Source organism: Coturnix japonica, chromosome 6, assembly GCF_054131305.1.
Source record: "Coturnix japonica strain WE chromosome 6, WE-NBRP24, whole genome shotgun sequence".
In the NCBI taxonomy this organism is placed as follows: Eukaryota; Metazoa; Chordata; class Aves; order Galliformes; family Phasianidae; genus Coturnix; species Coturnix japonica.
This window is the reverse complement of record NC_140668.1, coordinates 28,742,296-28,759,774: the sequence shown is the minus strand read 5'-3', so window position 1 is coordinate 28,759,774 and position 17,479 is coordinate 28,742,296. Positions and strand designations below refer to the sequence as shown.

At 42.9% G+C, this 17,479-nt stretch overlaps 1 protein-coding gene and 1 long non-coding RNA gene across 9 annotated transcripts in view; one reads left to right on the top strand and one right to left on the bottom strand.

Annotated features, from left to right (window-relative positions):
- LOC107319238 (uncharacterized) overlaps positions 1 to 17,479 on the top strand; it is a 66,215-nt gene that overhangs the window by 1,927 nt on the left and 46,809 nt on the right. Inside the window, exons 2-3 of one of the 2 annotated variants that reach the window (XR_014947498.1) lie at positions 7,731 to 7,956; positions 8,956 to 9,055. This is a non-coding gene — a long non-coding RNA (uncharacterized LOC107319238). Of the gene's footprint in view, positions 1 to 7,730; positions 7,957 to 8,701; positions 8,838 to 8,955; positions 9,056 to 17,479 lie in introns of those variants that run through there. The other variant, XR_014947500.1, reaches the window with a different exon arrangement.
- On the bottom strand, positions 13 to 17,439 carry SIAH1 (siah E3 ubiquitin protein ligase 1). Of its 7 annotated transcripts, XM_085551048.1 has the most exons (3): positions 16,828 to 17,047; positions 15,697 to 15,802; positions 13 to 2,406 (listed from the first exon to the last, which is right to left on the bottom strand). In XM_085551048.1, the coding sequence occupies exon 3, from the start codon at positions 2,402 to 2,404 to the stop codon at positions 1,556 to 1,558; it is 849 nt and encodes a 282-aa protein (XP_085407174.1). In that variant the 5' UTR covers positions 2,405 to 2,406; positions 15,697 to 15,802; positions 16,828 to 17,047; the 3' UTR covers positions 13 to 1,555. The 7 variants fall into 7 exon arrangements, with proteins under 7 accessions (XP_085407174.1, XP_015729403.1, XP_085407176.1 ...); XM_015873917.2 differs by lacking the exons at positions 15,697 to 15,802; positions 16,828 to 17,047 and adding an exon at positions 17,308 to 17,439; XM_085551050.1 differs by lacking the exon at positions 15,697 to 15,802 and having other exon boundaries at positions 17,038 to 17,123.

The window sequence follows — 17,479 nt, the reverse complement described above, 5'->3', positions numbered from 1 at the left end:
TTAAAGACAGTGCACAGTAAATAAACCGTATTTTAATGTGTTACAAAAGGAATTAATAGTCAGGCTACCTCTCCAAACAGATGTCCAATGCTACTAGGTTTGACAAAGATTGCCTTTAAATAGCTAGAGATGAAACAGCTTTTCACCTTATCCTTTTTTGCTTTGCATCTGTTTTGTAACACAAATACCATATACATTCATGGTTAATTTTTTTTTCACATAGAGGCAGTCTGCACAAAGCCCGTATCTTACAAAAGCTGTTACGGCTGGTGAATCATATCTGTAAGAGATTACTTGCATTTGACTGTGTATCATATCACCAAAATAATATACAAAAATCAGTTCAAGAAAATTACTTCAGTAACAACCAAGAGAAAGGAGGACAAGAAAGTGAGCAAGAGTAAATAGTGTGTCAAACTTTGAGCTAAAGCACAAAGCAAAAAAATTGTTTCTAAATTTGCCAGGTATTTTCTTAACGAGAAATGTAAAAAGACTGAAAGCATCTCGTTCTGACCGCCCTTTCTTTGTTTTTTTGGTGTTTTCGTTTGTTGTTAAACAAATGGCCTGCTGTATAGTTACAAACACTGCGTAAGACAATACCTTCTTTGTACTGGAAAACCAACAAACAGAAGGATGCAGTAGAGTTTCTAAGCATCTCTAAATTTGAAACGTGATTGTTTTTTTTTAAATGTGGAAAAATCTTTGTAGTTCGTTTTTGTTAGATCATAACTCAAAGTACAACAACATCTAGACCTGTTTTTAAAGGAGCTTTCTTTCCTGATACATCTTTGAACATAATTACTCCTTTCAAGTTCAGTACATTCACAAAATAGCTCAATTAAGAACAGTATCACCGATTAATTGACTACTGGAAAGAGACAAAATTTACCAAACATACAGAAATATTAATTTTACCATAGCAATTATGCATATCAAAAGATGACACCTGTAGTTAAATTTTTAAAGATACAAAAAAAAAAAAAAAAAAAAGAGAAAAACCTGAATTACAGAAAAGAAAGTCATATTTATTTAATGAAAAACTAGAAGTTAATAAAAATTAGCAAATACACAAAAAATATACACAAACAGCAGCAATACTATGTAGTGACTTACAAAGGAGGGGGGGAGGAGGGGCGCGGGAAGCAGCGGCCAAAGCCCAAACTGCTCAACATGGCTTGTCAGTCAAAGGGGGAGGAAAAGAACACAAACAAAAACACGAAACAGTATCCTTTTCAACAGTACAATCAATCTACAAACAAGTTTTTAGAATTATTTTACAACATTTCCTGTAGAATCAATTCTTAATACAAAAGATGCCCATTTTGGGTGTATATATATTTTCAGTGGTTTACTGTTGACTTATTTTAAATATATTAGTGTTACTACATGCAACTGCTTCCTGTAATTTAACAGCCTTTCCTTTTATTTACCTTCATATATGTCTATCCTCCATCTACCAAATAATTTGTCTGACAGTCAACGATGGTTACCCTAGTTTCTGCTAAATTAAATGCAATGGTTTTAAACACTGGCCTGAAGAGGTTTGATTGCCATTTCAACACATCGATATAGTTACGTTGATGCCTAAATTGCCATTTTCTGCAAAGAGCTGTGCAATGCTGGTGTCAAAGACTAGACAGTCACTATTCATAATGGCTGTTGCAATTCCCTCATGGATAGATCGAGGAGTTGCTTCCCAAGTCAGTCGCCGCCTATGACCGTTTAACTCAAGTCGATAAGCAAAGTTTTCTGCTTGCTTGCGTGTTCCTATCAGCTGTACGATCGCAAAGAACTGCTGGTGACCATCATATTTTTCCTGTTTCTCCAATACTAACATGAAATGAAAGCCAAAGCAAGACTGCATCATAACCCAGTCAACAGCACCAGGAAGATTAATGTCTGTAGCAAGGAACACTATATCTTCTCCCTGTAGTGTTGTAATTGACTTATGTTGATGCATCAGATGTGGCATTACAGCATCCAGAGAACCTTGCCATTTACATGAAGCACCAGGACATGGACAGGAATAAGGCCTAAACTCACATAGCTCCTCATGGTCTGCTTTTTCTGTGTGTGGCAGAGTTATCTCACATCCAGAAGAGGCATATTTACACGGGAATAGTACAGAATTGGCAACTTTCTCCATAGCCAGGTTACGAATGGAGCCCAGCGGGCCTCGGCAAGTTGGGCAGCACGTAAGTTTGGGGCGACAGTTGCTACAAACAAGGTGGCCACTCTGACACTGAAGAATTGGTGGCAGCACATAGTCAAAACAGACAGGACACTCAAAGAGACTAGCCAAGTCATTATTGGAAGCTGTGGTGCCAGTCAGCGCAGGCACTCTCTGTGATGGCGTACACTTTGAAGTACCTGTAGGTAGTGCTGTGGCAGTCTGACGGCTCATTTCTATAAGAGAAGAGAAAAAAGAATGAGGATACTGCAGAGATGATATCTAAACACATTGCATTTTATTCTGCATACCGTATTTCTTGATTACAAAAAAAAAAAGAAAAAGAAAATAAATTAGACAAAAAGAAGCAAAACCCAAACATACAGTGCAACTGTGCATATTTTACATGTGGATTTCCAGCTGTGCTCCAGAGGACAGATACTGATACGACACAGGTCTAAAAAGGAAAGATGTTCTGCTCACTGTTCTGAGATGGAATTTACCTATTGGAAGCTGCAGGGTAAAGGTTCACACCTTTACTAAGGTGCTTACTACCCTTGGTACTAAGCATAACCAAAATCTTCAAAGATTTTTGTTGTTTTGCTGATTGTTGCTGGTTTTTTTTTTATATTGCACTTACAAGACATTCCGTCAGGTGGGTGTAACAACTGGGCATGCTACGTAACAAATCTAAAGCTGAGTTTTAAGCTTGATGTACTGTACCAGGATAACTAAAAAACAACAACAAACCACCAGTAACAAGGGAAAACACAGCTAAGAAGATTATGACACAGCTCCTTCCCTGGATAGGATATTGACTCTTCACTTCTATAGCTTAAAACACATCCATTGCTTCCACTTGCTGAACTAAACCATGTGTGAAGACACCAGGAAATACAAAAATAAATAAAATAAAGGAGATAATTGGAATCCATTACACAGAAACATTCTTAACCACCTTAAGTGTTTCTGTGCAAGTACCTCGGCTCTGTATCTGTTTGTGTATGTATAAAACCAAAATTAAACTTTATCTTTAATCTCCTTTATATTTGACATGGGAATATTAAGCAATAGGCAAGCTTCCCATATTTAGAATTATTTCAACCACAAACAAGCTTACTCATACTTGGACTAGATACCACAAAGCAGCATACTGCGCGTGCTTTAGCAAGGCATGCGCTATTCAGGGCGTGCGATGAACAAACTATGAGATTCCAGGAAGCAAACAACTTATCCCTTGATGCTGGAAAAGTCTGTGTGTGCTTCATCTTACTTGCATCCCTACCTCCTGATCCCCAGGACCCATAGACAACAGCAGGAAAATTACTGTTCTGCAGGCAGTCTGACTGGCCGGGTAAGCTTTGCTCAGGCTGATAACACCTCGGGGAGCCCCGTACCACAGCAAGGTAAGCAGCCTCCAAGCTTCACACAAGACCTCACGATGCAGATGCACTTCCCACCTCAGCTTTCAGTGCTTCACAAGCACTGAGGAAGACACTGCACAGCCCTGGTTTTGCAGCACTCCTGCCTGTGCCCAGCCCTCAGAAACAGCCAGGTGCCACCCCACCGAGCAGGGAGCCAAAATGCACAGGAATCTGTACTGAGTGAGCCACTGCAATGAACAAGCACGGAACAAACTGGACAATGCAAGAAACTGCAGTTTACCAAGCCTGAACCTGCCGAAGCCTAAGTTCCATCATCTGTGAACATAAAAGGTGAAAAATGCCTCACAAAAGTAAAAGTAGTAAATGTTTCATAGATGTCTTAAAACATGCAAGGTAATGGCAAATCCAAGTGTTTATAGCATTATACAGTTAACCTGTATTTGCCTTTTTCTTACTTTCTCAACAAATTACCAACCAAAACCTAACAGGAAATAAAAGATTAATCATATTTTTAGTTAAAAAACATCTTCTACAGGTCAAAAAAAAAACAACAAAAAACCCACAAAAGAACCCAAAACAACACAACCCTATGTGCAACACTTGCCATTAGCTTTGTTCCACGCACTGGGAGCAAGTGCATAAGCAACGCCAACAAACCGCAGGATGCTGGTTTGTTTCTGGTCATCAGCACAAACAGTAATTCCTGCAACCCCTACTATGTGAAACATGGAACAAATTGCATAAGTTTAGCCAGCTGAGTGAAAAGGAGATAGATCTTAACACTCCCAAACTGCAGCCTGAGGACAGCTCTGCCCTGGGTGAAACCAGCCCAGCCCACTGATGGCCAGCAGCAGCACAGGAAGCACATGACAGCATCACCTGTGAGCCATGGGGCAGCACTGCAACAGATCTGACAGATCGCAGCACAACAGGAACACACTGCCAAGAGCTGCTCTGCTCACAGACAAAGCAAGGCTGCACTACCTGAGTCAGGAAAGTGAGCTTAAAAATGCTTTCCTACTACTTGAAATTCAGGTTCTGGTCAAGGCAGACTGTGGAAGCTCTTACTGGCTCCATAATGCATGCAAGTTCCAAGGTTTTGATGCTCTTAACAGAAGACATTGAGAAAACAGTATGCTTATGATTCATCACTGTAAGTCCCACCAGGTGAGAGTCAAGGAAGTTTCCGACCTAGGGACTGAGATGAAGAAAACAAGTAGAAGCAACGTGTGGAGCACGTGCCAAGGGCTGGGCAGTCAGTAAGCCATGCTAAGTGCTCGGGGCTCTGTCTCCTGCCATGCATGGCTGTCCCAGCAGCCGCCAGCCCCATATGGAGCTGTGAGTGTGCAGCAGTGCACGACACCCATATGGGCTGTGAAACCCCCAGGGTAAAGTCATAGTGAGAGCAGGAAGATGCAACAATCTGACTGAACAACCCAGCAGATGTGCAGTCACAGGGAAAGCAGCTTCAAGAAAAGTTCAGAAAGAGCTCAGGTGCCATGGAAGTAAGAACAGCACATTTGAATAGATTTATGCCATCTCAGCTTCTCACCTCTCTAAGTCATTAGTTTCAGACACCACCCTGGAATCCAAACTTAACTCATTCCACTGAAATAGAGGGTACTTTTGATGCCTTCAGGCTAACACCATCCACTTTTCCAATACCTTTGCTGACTCTCAATAGATTACACTGGGAATTTATGCCTTAAATACCTTTTGAGAAGGTAACAGTATTAATGTTAGAGGAAAAAAAGGAAAAACAACAAACCACCACAAAATATCTGCGCAGTTACCTTAGTGTTTGAAACAAGGAAACCATCTGTGTAATGCCTAGGAGTGGTACAAGGACAGAGAAACACCATAACTAAGTGTAGATCCAGTTAGCCACTGCCATCAGAAATGTGCGCGATTCAGTATTCATGATACAACATAAACTGTTGTGCTATGTACAAGCCCACTCCTCAGCCATGTCCTTAACATTTCTGAAAATAATTTCCCAAGGAATGTACCTCCCTGCATTCATAATAGCCAATGCACAGCAAAACCGAAAGGAAAGAGGTTTCAACAGGTGCCATGGCAGTACTGTGTCCTGCCCTCACCACCACCACACTGCAGCAAATCCATACAGCACCAAGTGCCTTGGAGAGTAAGTTGTGAATATCTGTAAAATAATAACATTTGGGATTTCTGTTCCTTTTTAAACTCATCTGGGAGCCCAAACCTTTTCCATTTTGACATCTGGGAAATCTTGGATCACAAAAGGCCTGGCACAGTTTATGTCAAATCTGTGGCCACCTGTGCAAATCTGATGCTGCTGAAAGCACCACTGCTTGCACAGAGGCCTACTTCAACATTTTTAGAAGTGCTTCTGGTTTGTGGCATAAACTACTAATCAACAACATGACACCATTTAGTCTCCATCTACCGTTCTTAATTTATGAATTATGAATTTTTCCAACTCTTTCAGACACCATTTTCCTTAGTGCACCTGCTTGCTATTTCAGACATATCAGGTCTTCTCTTCCTGCAAAGCAACCAAAAAGCACAGCATTCCAATGTAGAAGAATATTTTAAGCCAAGACAAAGTTTTAAATAACAAAATGGCAATTTTCATGATTATTTCATTTTGGAAAACAAAGTCAGAAAGTATCATCTGTCCAGTTCATCTCCTTTTCACCCAATTACAAGAATTTCCATTAGCTTGTAGGGAGCCAGCCTGCCTAAAATTGCAGGTAGTCTTTTCTTGCACCTCCAGAAAGTGATTCCCTACCAACATCCCCCTCCAACAGGCATGAAGAGAAACCTCAATGGATTTATATAATCATGGGACTGGTCATCCTCTTTCTGATCATCTGCAGTGAACCATCAGACCCTAACGCTCCACATGTGTCTGATGCTACCATATATGTTCCCTTGTACAGAATGCTGTCACCAGCTGAGTCATTACCAGCGGGCAATCCTGAACTTTTCCAAACTCAGCATCTGCAGCAGATACAAACAGCACTGTGCAAACACGAGCACTGTGTTATTACACCCGTTTAACTGTAGTGACATGTATCTAATCCAATACAAAAACCTGAGTCTTGGATAGTGTTATTTCACTTTAACCACTGACATTAGCTTTCCCCTATCTCTGCCAGGATATTAAACAGCCACCCAGGTGTTGCCTGTTCCTTGCTGCCAAAGGTTTTCTTCCCAATAATTATATGATGTAAAATTAGGAAGAAAGAGCAACCTAGACAAGGTATGCAACAACTACATAAAATACAGAAACAAAGAACTTCATCGATTTCAAGTGAATAACCCATACGTAACAATCCAGGACTTTACAGTTTGGTGTATAAATTCCAAAGACTCAAGATCAAAGCTGGCATTGAGTATCTGAGACTGTACTGCTGGGAGACTCTAGTCCTGCACAGAGATGAATTCTGAAATAAAATACATAGAGGAAACAATACTAACCAATAACATCCCAGATTTCATTCTAGAATGAAAACCAGAAATGTCTGATCAAAAGCAAAAATCCTGTGTCTGGCCCATTCAGTCTGTACTATATAATTAGAGAACATTCCAAGGCTCACACATATTTATGCCTAGAATTAAGTAAGAAAACGGACTGATTTGTACACTCAGGCCATCAACGAAGCATTATATAGCATTATGTAACTTGTATCTCACCCCTTTTATTTTTTAGAGCTTGAAAGGAAAGGAAGCAGAACAGAAATAAAAGAGAAACTATAAGTGAAATTTCTGAAAATTCAAGCTACATTAAAAGCCACCACTAGAAGAAGAAAATGCAGAGATACCAGATGTAAGCTGGTATAAACAAAAACAACTGATATGTGGTTGTCTACTGCGATGAAAGACAGGCTAGTGAAACAGTCTTTTCCATTACACAAAGTTATAAATATAGAAGAAAAAGAACCATTCTCTAAATACAAATCAAAACCAAACGCTGGCATTAAAAGGTTGTGGATCATTTCCAAATAGAAGTTCATGGTATTTTTCCTTTTCAGAAACAAGTAACTAACTCAGCTTGCTGATACTGCAGGTCCCCACCCACCACAGAGGAGTCAAGATGGTGATATAGAATTACTGTTCAGAGATTCACGTTCTTGCACTGTACCTTTAGCGGTGCTCTGTGACCAAGCCCTCCTCTTTTCTCTGCTCACCAGCTCTGTGTCTCCAGTGTCAGTATCAGCAGTCAGTCAGTGGTCAGAGCATTCCTTGACAAGAGGACACCTGAACCTCCAGCATGCCCACACCTGGAACCTACAGCACAACAAACTGGTTTGAATTCAGAACAGCTGTCCCGTCCCGTACCGCAGCCTCCTCTGGCTACCAAACTGAGTGCACCTTCCTGCAGCCTGCCACAGTCTAAGCACAGCAATGCTAACAGAGGTAAAGAAATGGAAATCACAGAATCTAACAAAATAAAGACACAATTCACATGAAAACATGTAAAACTCCACATGAACAACTAGCAACGGGGAAAACAGTTTTAAGTGATTTATTTATGTTTTAGCAATATCTTATTTCCTTTTAACACTACTAACACAAACTAAACTGCAGTACATCAGGATCATCCTGAAACACTAATTTAAGTCTACAAACACTGGTGAACAGTTACCTTATCAAAAGTTCCAGCAATAAAAGTAAGCAAGGCATCCAAAGTGACCAGCTACCAAGTAAATCAGTAAGTGCCAGGGGAAAACAATAAGTTATTTTTCACGCTGTAATACACACCATCATTCAGAAGCACCTGAAGCAGAAAGCACTGAATTCTGCTTCGTGAGATATCACAGATGGACTCTAGATACAAGCTGAGGAAAAACAAATAAGCACAGAACGACTGTGTAAGTGTTAACAGCAAGTCCTACCAAGTGCGACAATTTGAGGGCTGCCTTTCTCTCCTCAGTGTGATTTTGCAAAAACTATACACTGTATACTGTAACTGCCATGCAATATTGCATCACCACTGCTGTGTCTGTGGCAGACACAGGGAAGAGGGTGTGGCATAGAAGTGCCTACCTTAACTCAATAAAGCTAAACTGAAAGAAATATCTATGCTTTGATGTGCTTTCACATACAGAATCTTCCTGCAATAACTATTCCATTCCAATTCTATATCTATTTTATACTCAACCTTTCCTGCATAACTACAGTACTAGGGAACAGACCATCAAAACAACCTGACCTGATTCCAGAAAGACATGGCTCACAGGAGACCAATCATAAAACACAGAGCTGCTCTGTACAAGGAAGAGTCAGAAAAGGATTAGGTATATTGACTATTTCAATACAAACCTCTCCATTTTTTGCTTAAGTTCACAGGTACTTTTGTCTTAAGTATCACTTGATTCTTGTGTTCTTTAACCTGTTCTGTATTCCTGTACACAGGGCTGCACCAGGAACACAGTGGATTCGTGTGAAGGATGGGTAACCTGCCTGTGGAGTGTGACCGTGTACAGACCAGGCACAGAGATCTTCCTGCCACAAGGTATGTCAGACACAGATGTACTACGATGTGTGGGTTTCAAGTACGACCCCATAGCAGTGGCACTGACAGCCTTACACTGCGACTCACAGATCTGACTCCTTCCTATAAAACAACTGTGCCTTTTCCAGTTCAGGTATTTAATCTCCTCAAGTGAGCTGGAGTGAGAATGAGAACATTTAAAAGAATGACAGAAAGACAACGTCCTCATTTTCTCTCACACCACGCGCAAATGGGATAAAGCACATAAGATTTTAAATGTAAAGAAGCGGCATTTCTACATTTTGAAACAAAATGTTCATAGTATAGATGATTGTTTCAAACTTTTCAGTACTTCATTTCCTTCAATCCTATTTTTTACATGCCCTGTGTTACTAGCATCCATTCTTTTGAAGTATGTGTCTCCACTAAACCCAAGGCTGTTTAAGTACCTTATTTGTTCTATGCTCATCAGTTGTGAATCAACTGCTCCTGCTGTACTACAGCATAAGGATTCAACTTTCACCATTTAAAATCATGCTTTTAATTGTTATTACAGTGCCACTTACACTTGAATGCGGTTACTGGTAAGTTGACGTGGTCCTATTTCTGCATAGAGCACTGGCTCCACATTCTTTTCTTTCCTCAGAACACACTTTCCATGAAAAGTTTTCTAGTTTTAGAACACGGCTTAATCTTACAAACAAAAGCACTTTTCAGTTTATCTTATCAACCTCAGGCACAGCAACCAGAAACGCAGTGCATTGCTGACTCCACTAACCACTATGTTACACAAGAAGTTTCAGCGTTCCTTGAGACCTGAAAAGCAGAATTAGTGGCACTGAGCAGTCTGTGGTGTGGGATATTCGTGGCAGACCTGGGGTTACTTCCTGCTCCATCACAAGTGTCTGAGTCACCACAGGCACCTACTTCCCTGCCTTTAAAGCACTGTGCGTGGCTGCAAGTCTCAGACAACAATGCAAGAGGCAATGAATTAACACGAGGATACTAAAGTAACCCTATAGACCCTTCTCAAATTTACTTCCAGTCAGCAGTAACCGAATGTCATGACATGTTAAATGACATTATGTTAAACTATTTTAATATCTCAGTCCTTAATCCAGCAATAGTCGGACTGCAGTCACTGATTACTTTCCAAAGATGGCCCAAGTCCTGCTCATATACAGATAACTGCCTTCTTCCGAGCCCAGCATTTTCTACATCAGAGAGACAAATCAGGGAGACGAGGCATTTGCAACATCCTTCTCACTGATTTTATTTTACCCAATCTGAAGACCCATCAACTCTATGTTGACATCTAATGGAAAGCCAGTAATAGAAACCTCTTTGGAGGAATCCTTGGATTACCAGAAAAAGTTCTCTCAGCCTTCATCCAGCAACCCAGGTTTCGAAGCTAGTGATCCATATCCATATCCATATAACAATAGCTCTCAGACCAGAGAACTGTATTTTCTTCCATCCCTATTAATTTCTGTTCAGGTTTATCAAAAACAAGAAGTACAACGTGCAATTTCACTCATTTCTATTACCCGGGAAATGCTTCGCGGCATACAGAATTAAAATCCAGCCATCATCACTCTGAAGTCAGGCTGCGACTGAAACGGTAAATAAAACACGAGCCATTACAAATGCCTGGGAGATGACAGGTGCAGATATATCTTACTGCCACTTTGTGCTCCCTCAGCACTTTCTAGATTCAAACATTACTACGTCTTTCTCTGCAAAGTATTGTCCCCCGTCCTGTCACGTGGTTAAATCACAACAAATGTGTGATGCAGTGCTGGATCTGGAACGTCAAACCCTAACAATGACTCTATCTAAAATGTAACTGTAAACTTCAGTATTTTGTAAACTTTTCCTTTTATTGGAGTGTTACAAAGAAAAAAAAAAAAAAAGAAGCCTTTTTGTTGGATGATCAAGTGCTCAGAAAACAACCAAAGTTTCACATGCAACTCTATTTCCTCCTATGCATGTTAACAGCCCTCACGAAGTACTTATTTTCTCCCACTCAATCCTTTAGCAGAGCATAATCTGTACATACCTGGAAGTATGTGCACAAAGAACAATGCTTATTCTTTAAACTGATCACCTGATTTAGAATTAACACTGTTTCGGACACCAGATGTTTTTAATACACACAGAAATGCTCTTAAAATTACTGCTTTACAGGTGCTGTTTGAAATGAACATCCATCTCAACTTCTGTTATGAAGTGCCTGCTTTTATTTGTAAACTGTCTGTTTTACATGATTGTACTTGACCTAAAAGCCCAACTAAAATTTTACAGCACACCATCAACATCTGCCAGCCAAATCTTCCCCGTCACACCTGTGCAACCAGTCTTCAATTACAGCCTGGGCACACTTGCATAATCACAGCTATCAAACACGTGGGGACGAGGCATACGCAAACTTCTCTACTGTGTTAACTCCTCCGTGCTCCAAAAAGGGGGGAAAGAAAATGCTGCAAACGGAACTCATGACCCTAATGATTTATACACATGTATGTGTGGTTCAAAACAAACCAGTAATCAAGGCATCAGCTGAGAAGATTTTCACTGCTTTTACCAGAAGACAACTGCACATGCACGGAAGCAGAGGGCAAAGACCAAGGCTTAATCTGTATGCAAAATGGAACTAATTCACATCGATTTAAAATCTAGCTTTAACTAAGAGTTTATCCTGTACATCTTAAAATGGGGTCATATATGCATCAATACATGAATGCATGTACAAGTACGTGTTTCAAATGTGATTTCCAGAACGGCCCTAAGTAAATCAAGAAAATCAAGACAGTTCAGATAGCTGACCCTAAGACAGAAGTCAGAAGGTTCAAAATGTGAGCTACAGGTACTATCTTTCAAAGAGAAACTAGCAATATTGCATGTTTTAAGGGCTCTTAAATATTTTAATAGCACTTCTAAGAACTGCTTGCTTACATATTCCATAAGAGCCTTCAGATACCATTACAAACAACTGAAGAAAATGATTTATCTGCAGTACAAAGAACAATCCACCAGATCCACACTGCAGGACTCCAGGCACATGTGCACGGTGTGCCACAGTGCAGTCCCACCATCCCTACAACAAACAAAAGGAAGCTGCCACCACAAGGAATGGCTGTGCTGCCTTGTACCCATACAGTTTATCTCTGTTTAAGTTAACGCATTCAGCAAAATCAGCCATGCACAACTACACGAGTGCTTACACCGGCACAAGGAAGATATCAAAAGGGAGCTGGCAGTGGGAGGGCAAGACTCCCAGCTGTAAGTCTGCACTTACTCTGATCCCAAGCACTCCTACAAGAGGGGATGACTTCTCTTGCAGCAACTCTTATGTTACCATGCAGGAGGCTATTCTGGGAAGTGAACCAGATAACAGTTACCCACTGCTCACAGGTGATTAGTTTTCTCCTGAGCCTGGCAATGAAACAGCCCCACTGCACATTCACACTGATGCCAGCTTCACCGCAAGTGTTAACACTGGTGTCACCACTGGTAGCCAGAGAAGAAGTTGTCTTTGGTAGCACAGAATCCTACCCTCAGCGTGCTACAACTTCCTCGGGGCTACATCTTCTGTTACTTCTTCTCTAACGCTGAAATGTTAACAGCAACAAATCATGTAGTTTAGAAATAAAGCTCTCTATTAGAAGAAATCACTTTTAAAATCCACTTCAAAGCAGCGTATACATCACGTTTTGGCATAAGGAAACATGCTAATATTGTAGTTATCAACCCCTTCCAAAGTACAGAAAACACAACTTTTTTCTCATGAAAGATCTACAACAAACGAACAAGAGCTGACTTTATATACACCTGCATTTCTAAGCTAAACATCAGCTCTATCAATCTTTACATCAATGAATTTATTTTCAAGCCTTCCCTATTTAACACCAAGTTGTTTTGAAATACTCCTCCCTCCACTTAAACCTTTTCAATCTTCCAACAATTTATATGTTCGTAAAATGTAACATACAATTTTCCTTTATAGATATTTTTCCTTCGATGTTTCATCTGAACATGTGTTTGAGAACAACTCTTAAAACTGTGGCGTTCTACATCCTCCTCCTTGACAGCATTCAAACTACAAACACAAACACTGAAAAGCCGCTGCTGTCTTTCATCAAAGACTAAATGAAATTTTGCTCTGTTTGGTATTACATGTGAGAAATGTAGGAAAGAACATCGAAATGTGAACGTAAAGGCTTCATAGCACAGACACCAAAGTTCAAGGAATTGCTGCTGCACTTTAAAGGAGCTGATGGCTACTTCGAACAACAGACATTATTACCCTCTGCTTTTCTTACTGTCTCAGCAAGGTCATCAACGGTTACAAGAAAAGATACACAATTGCTTCTAGATAAGGTAAACAAAAAAGGAAACAGTCAACAACTGTCTGCAGGTGGATTTCCTGTTCCTTCTAAATCCATTTCCCTGCAGGAAAATATTCATAGTAATTTTATAAACGCATTTCCGGATGCACAAGGACAAAGACAATTGTCACCATTCCAATGTTTTACTTCCTACTGAAAACAGACAATCTCAGCTTCCACAGTCAGTGCTGTGCTTCTATAAAGAGAAACAAGTCACAATCAGAAATGCACCATTTGGTTAATTGTCATCATCTAGCTCTATCTGATTAAAGCACTGGGGTATTAGTAACCAAATCTCTCATTATTCCTGCAATAACACACACACAAAAAAAATCACCATTTTATGGATTAACTCAAATGGGAATATATTTTAAATAGTTGTCCAGGACATTACAGAAGCACAGCATGTACTGGGGATTAGAACTAGAATGGGGATGTGTTTGTATATAGGTTTGGGGGTTTTGTTTTTTGGGTTGTTTTGTTGTTTCGAGATGAAGCATGACATAAAAGCTAAGAGTATTAATGGAGCATCACTGTCAGGTTTTGTTCTCCTTTCCTAGCATAGTAGCATCTATAGCAGGGTAAAAAAAACAACAAACCAACAACCTCAAGTCAGCAACTTGGGAAGATCTGTTAAAAACAATTGAGAACTAACAGGAAAAACACCATAAAACTTGCAAGGTGCAGTGAGCATGCAGTATTTATACAGAGCTCTCCACTGCTAGTTCACAATGTGATACTGTAACAGAAAGCACAAACCAGAACTGCTTTTCTACCATGACACTGTGCTGATGCTGTTTAAGATATTACCAGTACATAAACTCTGAAAAAGTGTAAACTGCCTCCAAGTATTCTTATTAATCAAGTAAACAACAGAAAACATTTCAATGAGGAAAAGATGTCTCTACTTCCAGTGTATTTCTACCAAAGCCAAAACAGAGATCTACTATTCTTATCCCCCCACATATCTAGTTTTCACTTTTCGCAATGATAATTTTCCTTAAAAAAAATCAAACAGCCAAACAAACAGAAAACCACACAAAAAAACCCACCAACATAATATCCATTAAAAGCCATCTCCTCAATGTTCACCTCAGAGAAGAAAAGCTAAGCTTTGAGCCTTAACCAATAGCTGAGACGACTACAGCTTGACTTTACAGCGTGCTTCACTGCAACTGGCTTCCTGTGCTTCCCCTATGAAGCACTACCTGCACCGAGGTACAACACTGAGGGATTTGTGTAACTACAGACAACTGCAGGGATCAGTCTGATCGCTGAGCATCCACAGACCAGAAAGGTGAAACAAAGCTCAGTAACAGAGCTTGTTCCTTATATGTGTCCACAATTTCTGTTACCATTGATTCACCTTGACTACTATGGTTCAGCAGCTTCCAGAACTGAGACAACTGCTAAAGCAACATACACAGTGATATTCTACTTGGCAAAACTTTGCCCAACTTTTAAAGCTAACACTTAAAAACTAGAAATGCTACTGCAAGCAGAAAAATAAAACAAAGCTCTTTTACCTTCAGAACATCATGTTTCTCATAAGAACTGAATATCAAGATCTCCAGAATATTTTGTGTGAAGACCAGAGCTCATAAAACTATTCTGCCTGATTCCTTCGATCATTCAGACCAGCAGGATTCACTTCTGACATAAACTCATCTGCTCCCCCCTCCCCAGCGCCAGGAACAAGTGTCCTTGACATCCAAGTAGTGCTCCTTTCTCAGTCTGCACTGAGCAGACAGCAGCAACAATACTCACGCCTGAGCACAGAAAGTACTTCTGCTATTTAAAATATTTACTTTCCTTAGATCACACCTACTTAGCTGGAGCCACTGGATTTCAGAGCTAACTCATAGCACAGTCTAGTAAGACTACAGCATTAGAACCGTACCAACATAAATATGGATTAATTAACAAGATACTCCGTCATGACACACTTTCAGGACGAAAACGCTCATTATTTCATCTTTTAGAATTTGTGGGTCACAACAGACTCCTAAAAGCATAGAAGATATTGTTCTTAACCTTGTGCCTTCCTGCATCACTTTTACTTACTATAAAAATGCTGAAGGTAATTAAGAACATCCCTTTCCATTGAACTTCATGCAATTATCATTTCTAGCACTCAATTTCAACGTCATTATAACAGAGCAAATGACAGAAATATATACAATGCAGTTTACTGTCTAAGCAGGTGTACTATTCTGCAGCAGCTAACCAGCCCAGAGATCTGTATTTTAACTACTGGCCTCAACATTAGTCTACCTGTACTGCAGCACCTCAAATATTCTTGAAGACAAGCCAGAGGAACTTGGGGTTGAAAAGAGTCCTTTGCGTCTTCCTCCCCCTCTGGAATGCACAGCGCTGGACTCTGAGTTTAGGAGGGAGATAAACAGACAACTGAAACTATGTCCTGTGTGTGGATATCCCACATCCTTCATGACCTACTCCAGTTTGCTATAAGCCTTCCTGAAAACCACTCACGTACACCTCAAAACAAGTCATTTTACCTATTGAACACTGAAGCAAATCCCTCATTATGAAGAAGAGCTAGTGTTGGCCAAGAGCAGCTGGAATAAGGGCTGAATAGAGAATAATAAGAAATATGTTTACAGTTGTTACAAATTGTGAAGTCAAACTACTCAAAGGTGCCACCAGTTCACCACTGAAATAGTGCCTCACTTCTTACCCTCAAGAACTATCTCTTACAATACACGCTGTTGTTCCCAGTGTTGTAAAAGGGGAAGAACTGCAGGTCTCCAGCCTTTTAAACGTGTAGAGCTAAACAAGAATCTGCCCCACGCGCTGCTCCCGCAGGACCTGAACAGCAGGGGCACGAACCGCCCGTGCCTCCTGCACAGGCTCCCCCTGCTCAGCCTCCCCCCAGCCCTCAGGCCGCCCCCGGGCTCCCCCCACCTCCGCGGCCAGTCTGACCTTCGACGCGCGTTGCCCGGCTCGCACAAAGCGCGGCGGCGGCGGGGCCGGGCCCACAAAGGGGCAGGCGGCCCCACAGCCGAATGGCGCAGGCCGCGCTGCAGGCCCCGAGCCGGATCCGGGCCGGGCCCGAGCCCCGCGCACAATGGCCGGGCGGCACCGCTCGGCGTCACCCGGCCGCCGTCCCCCTTCCCTTCCCCTCCCGGACCCGGCCGGGGAGGCCCCGCCGCACCTCGGCGCACGGGGCGAGGCCGCCTCGGCCCGGCCGCGAGCAGGAAACCGGCCGCGCTTTTAGGCCGCGCCGGGGCCTCGTCCCGAGGATCCTCGGAGGCCGCCGCGCCGTCCCCGACACGCCGTCCCCGGGCCGTTCGTGGGGCGGCGGCCCGCAGCCCTTCGTTGCCGCGCGGGGCCTGTCGGGGCGAGGCGCCGAGGCCGCCGTGCCGCGCTCCGCTGGGCGCTCACCTGTGTGCGCTGTGCCGGGAGGAGCTGGCTGTGTCAGGCGGGCTGGCTCCCGATGGCGCGGGCTGCGGGGCGACGTGCGCTCGGCGAGACGCTGGGTGCCCGGCCCGACCCGCCCGCGCGCTCCCTGCCTCGCTCCCTGCCTGGCTCCCTGCCGCCTGCCGGCCGAGCGCACACACAGACACACTCACACACACACAGACACACACTCACACACCGCCGCGGGGACGCGCCGGCTGCGGCGGAGCTCTCCTGCTGCCACGCGCGCTCCCGAAGCGGCGAGCAGCGCCCCCGCGCACGCGCACCCGGCAGCGCCGCGCGGGCCGAGCCGCCCCGGCGCCGGGCGGGGAACAAAGGCCGCGCTGCTCCGGCCGCGCCTCTCCGCGGGGTGGCGCCGGGCTCGGCCCCGGGACCGCTCGGCCCCGCCGGCCGCCAGACCCCGCCGATCTCCCTCCTCGGCCCGGGCACGCTGTCGCCTCTCACCTGTATCGCCGCCCAGCCGAGTCGTGGTCACCCGGCTCCGCTGTGGGAGCGCGGAGATGCGCCGCGAAAGAAGGGGAAGGGGCCGCGGTGCGCAGGGCTCGGCCCTCGGCCCCTCGCGTCCGCCCGCCCCGCTCAGGGGCAGCGCTCCCGGGCTGCAGGCGATTGTTGTGGC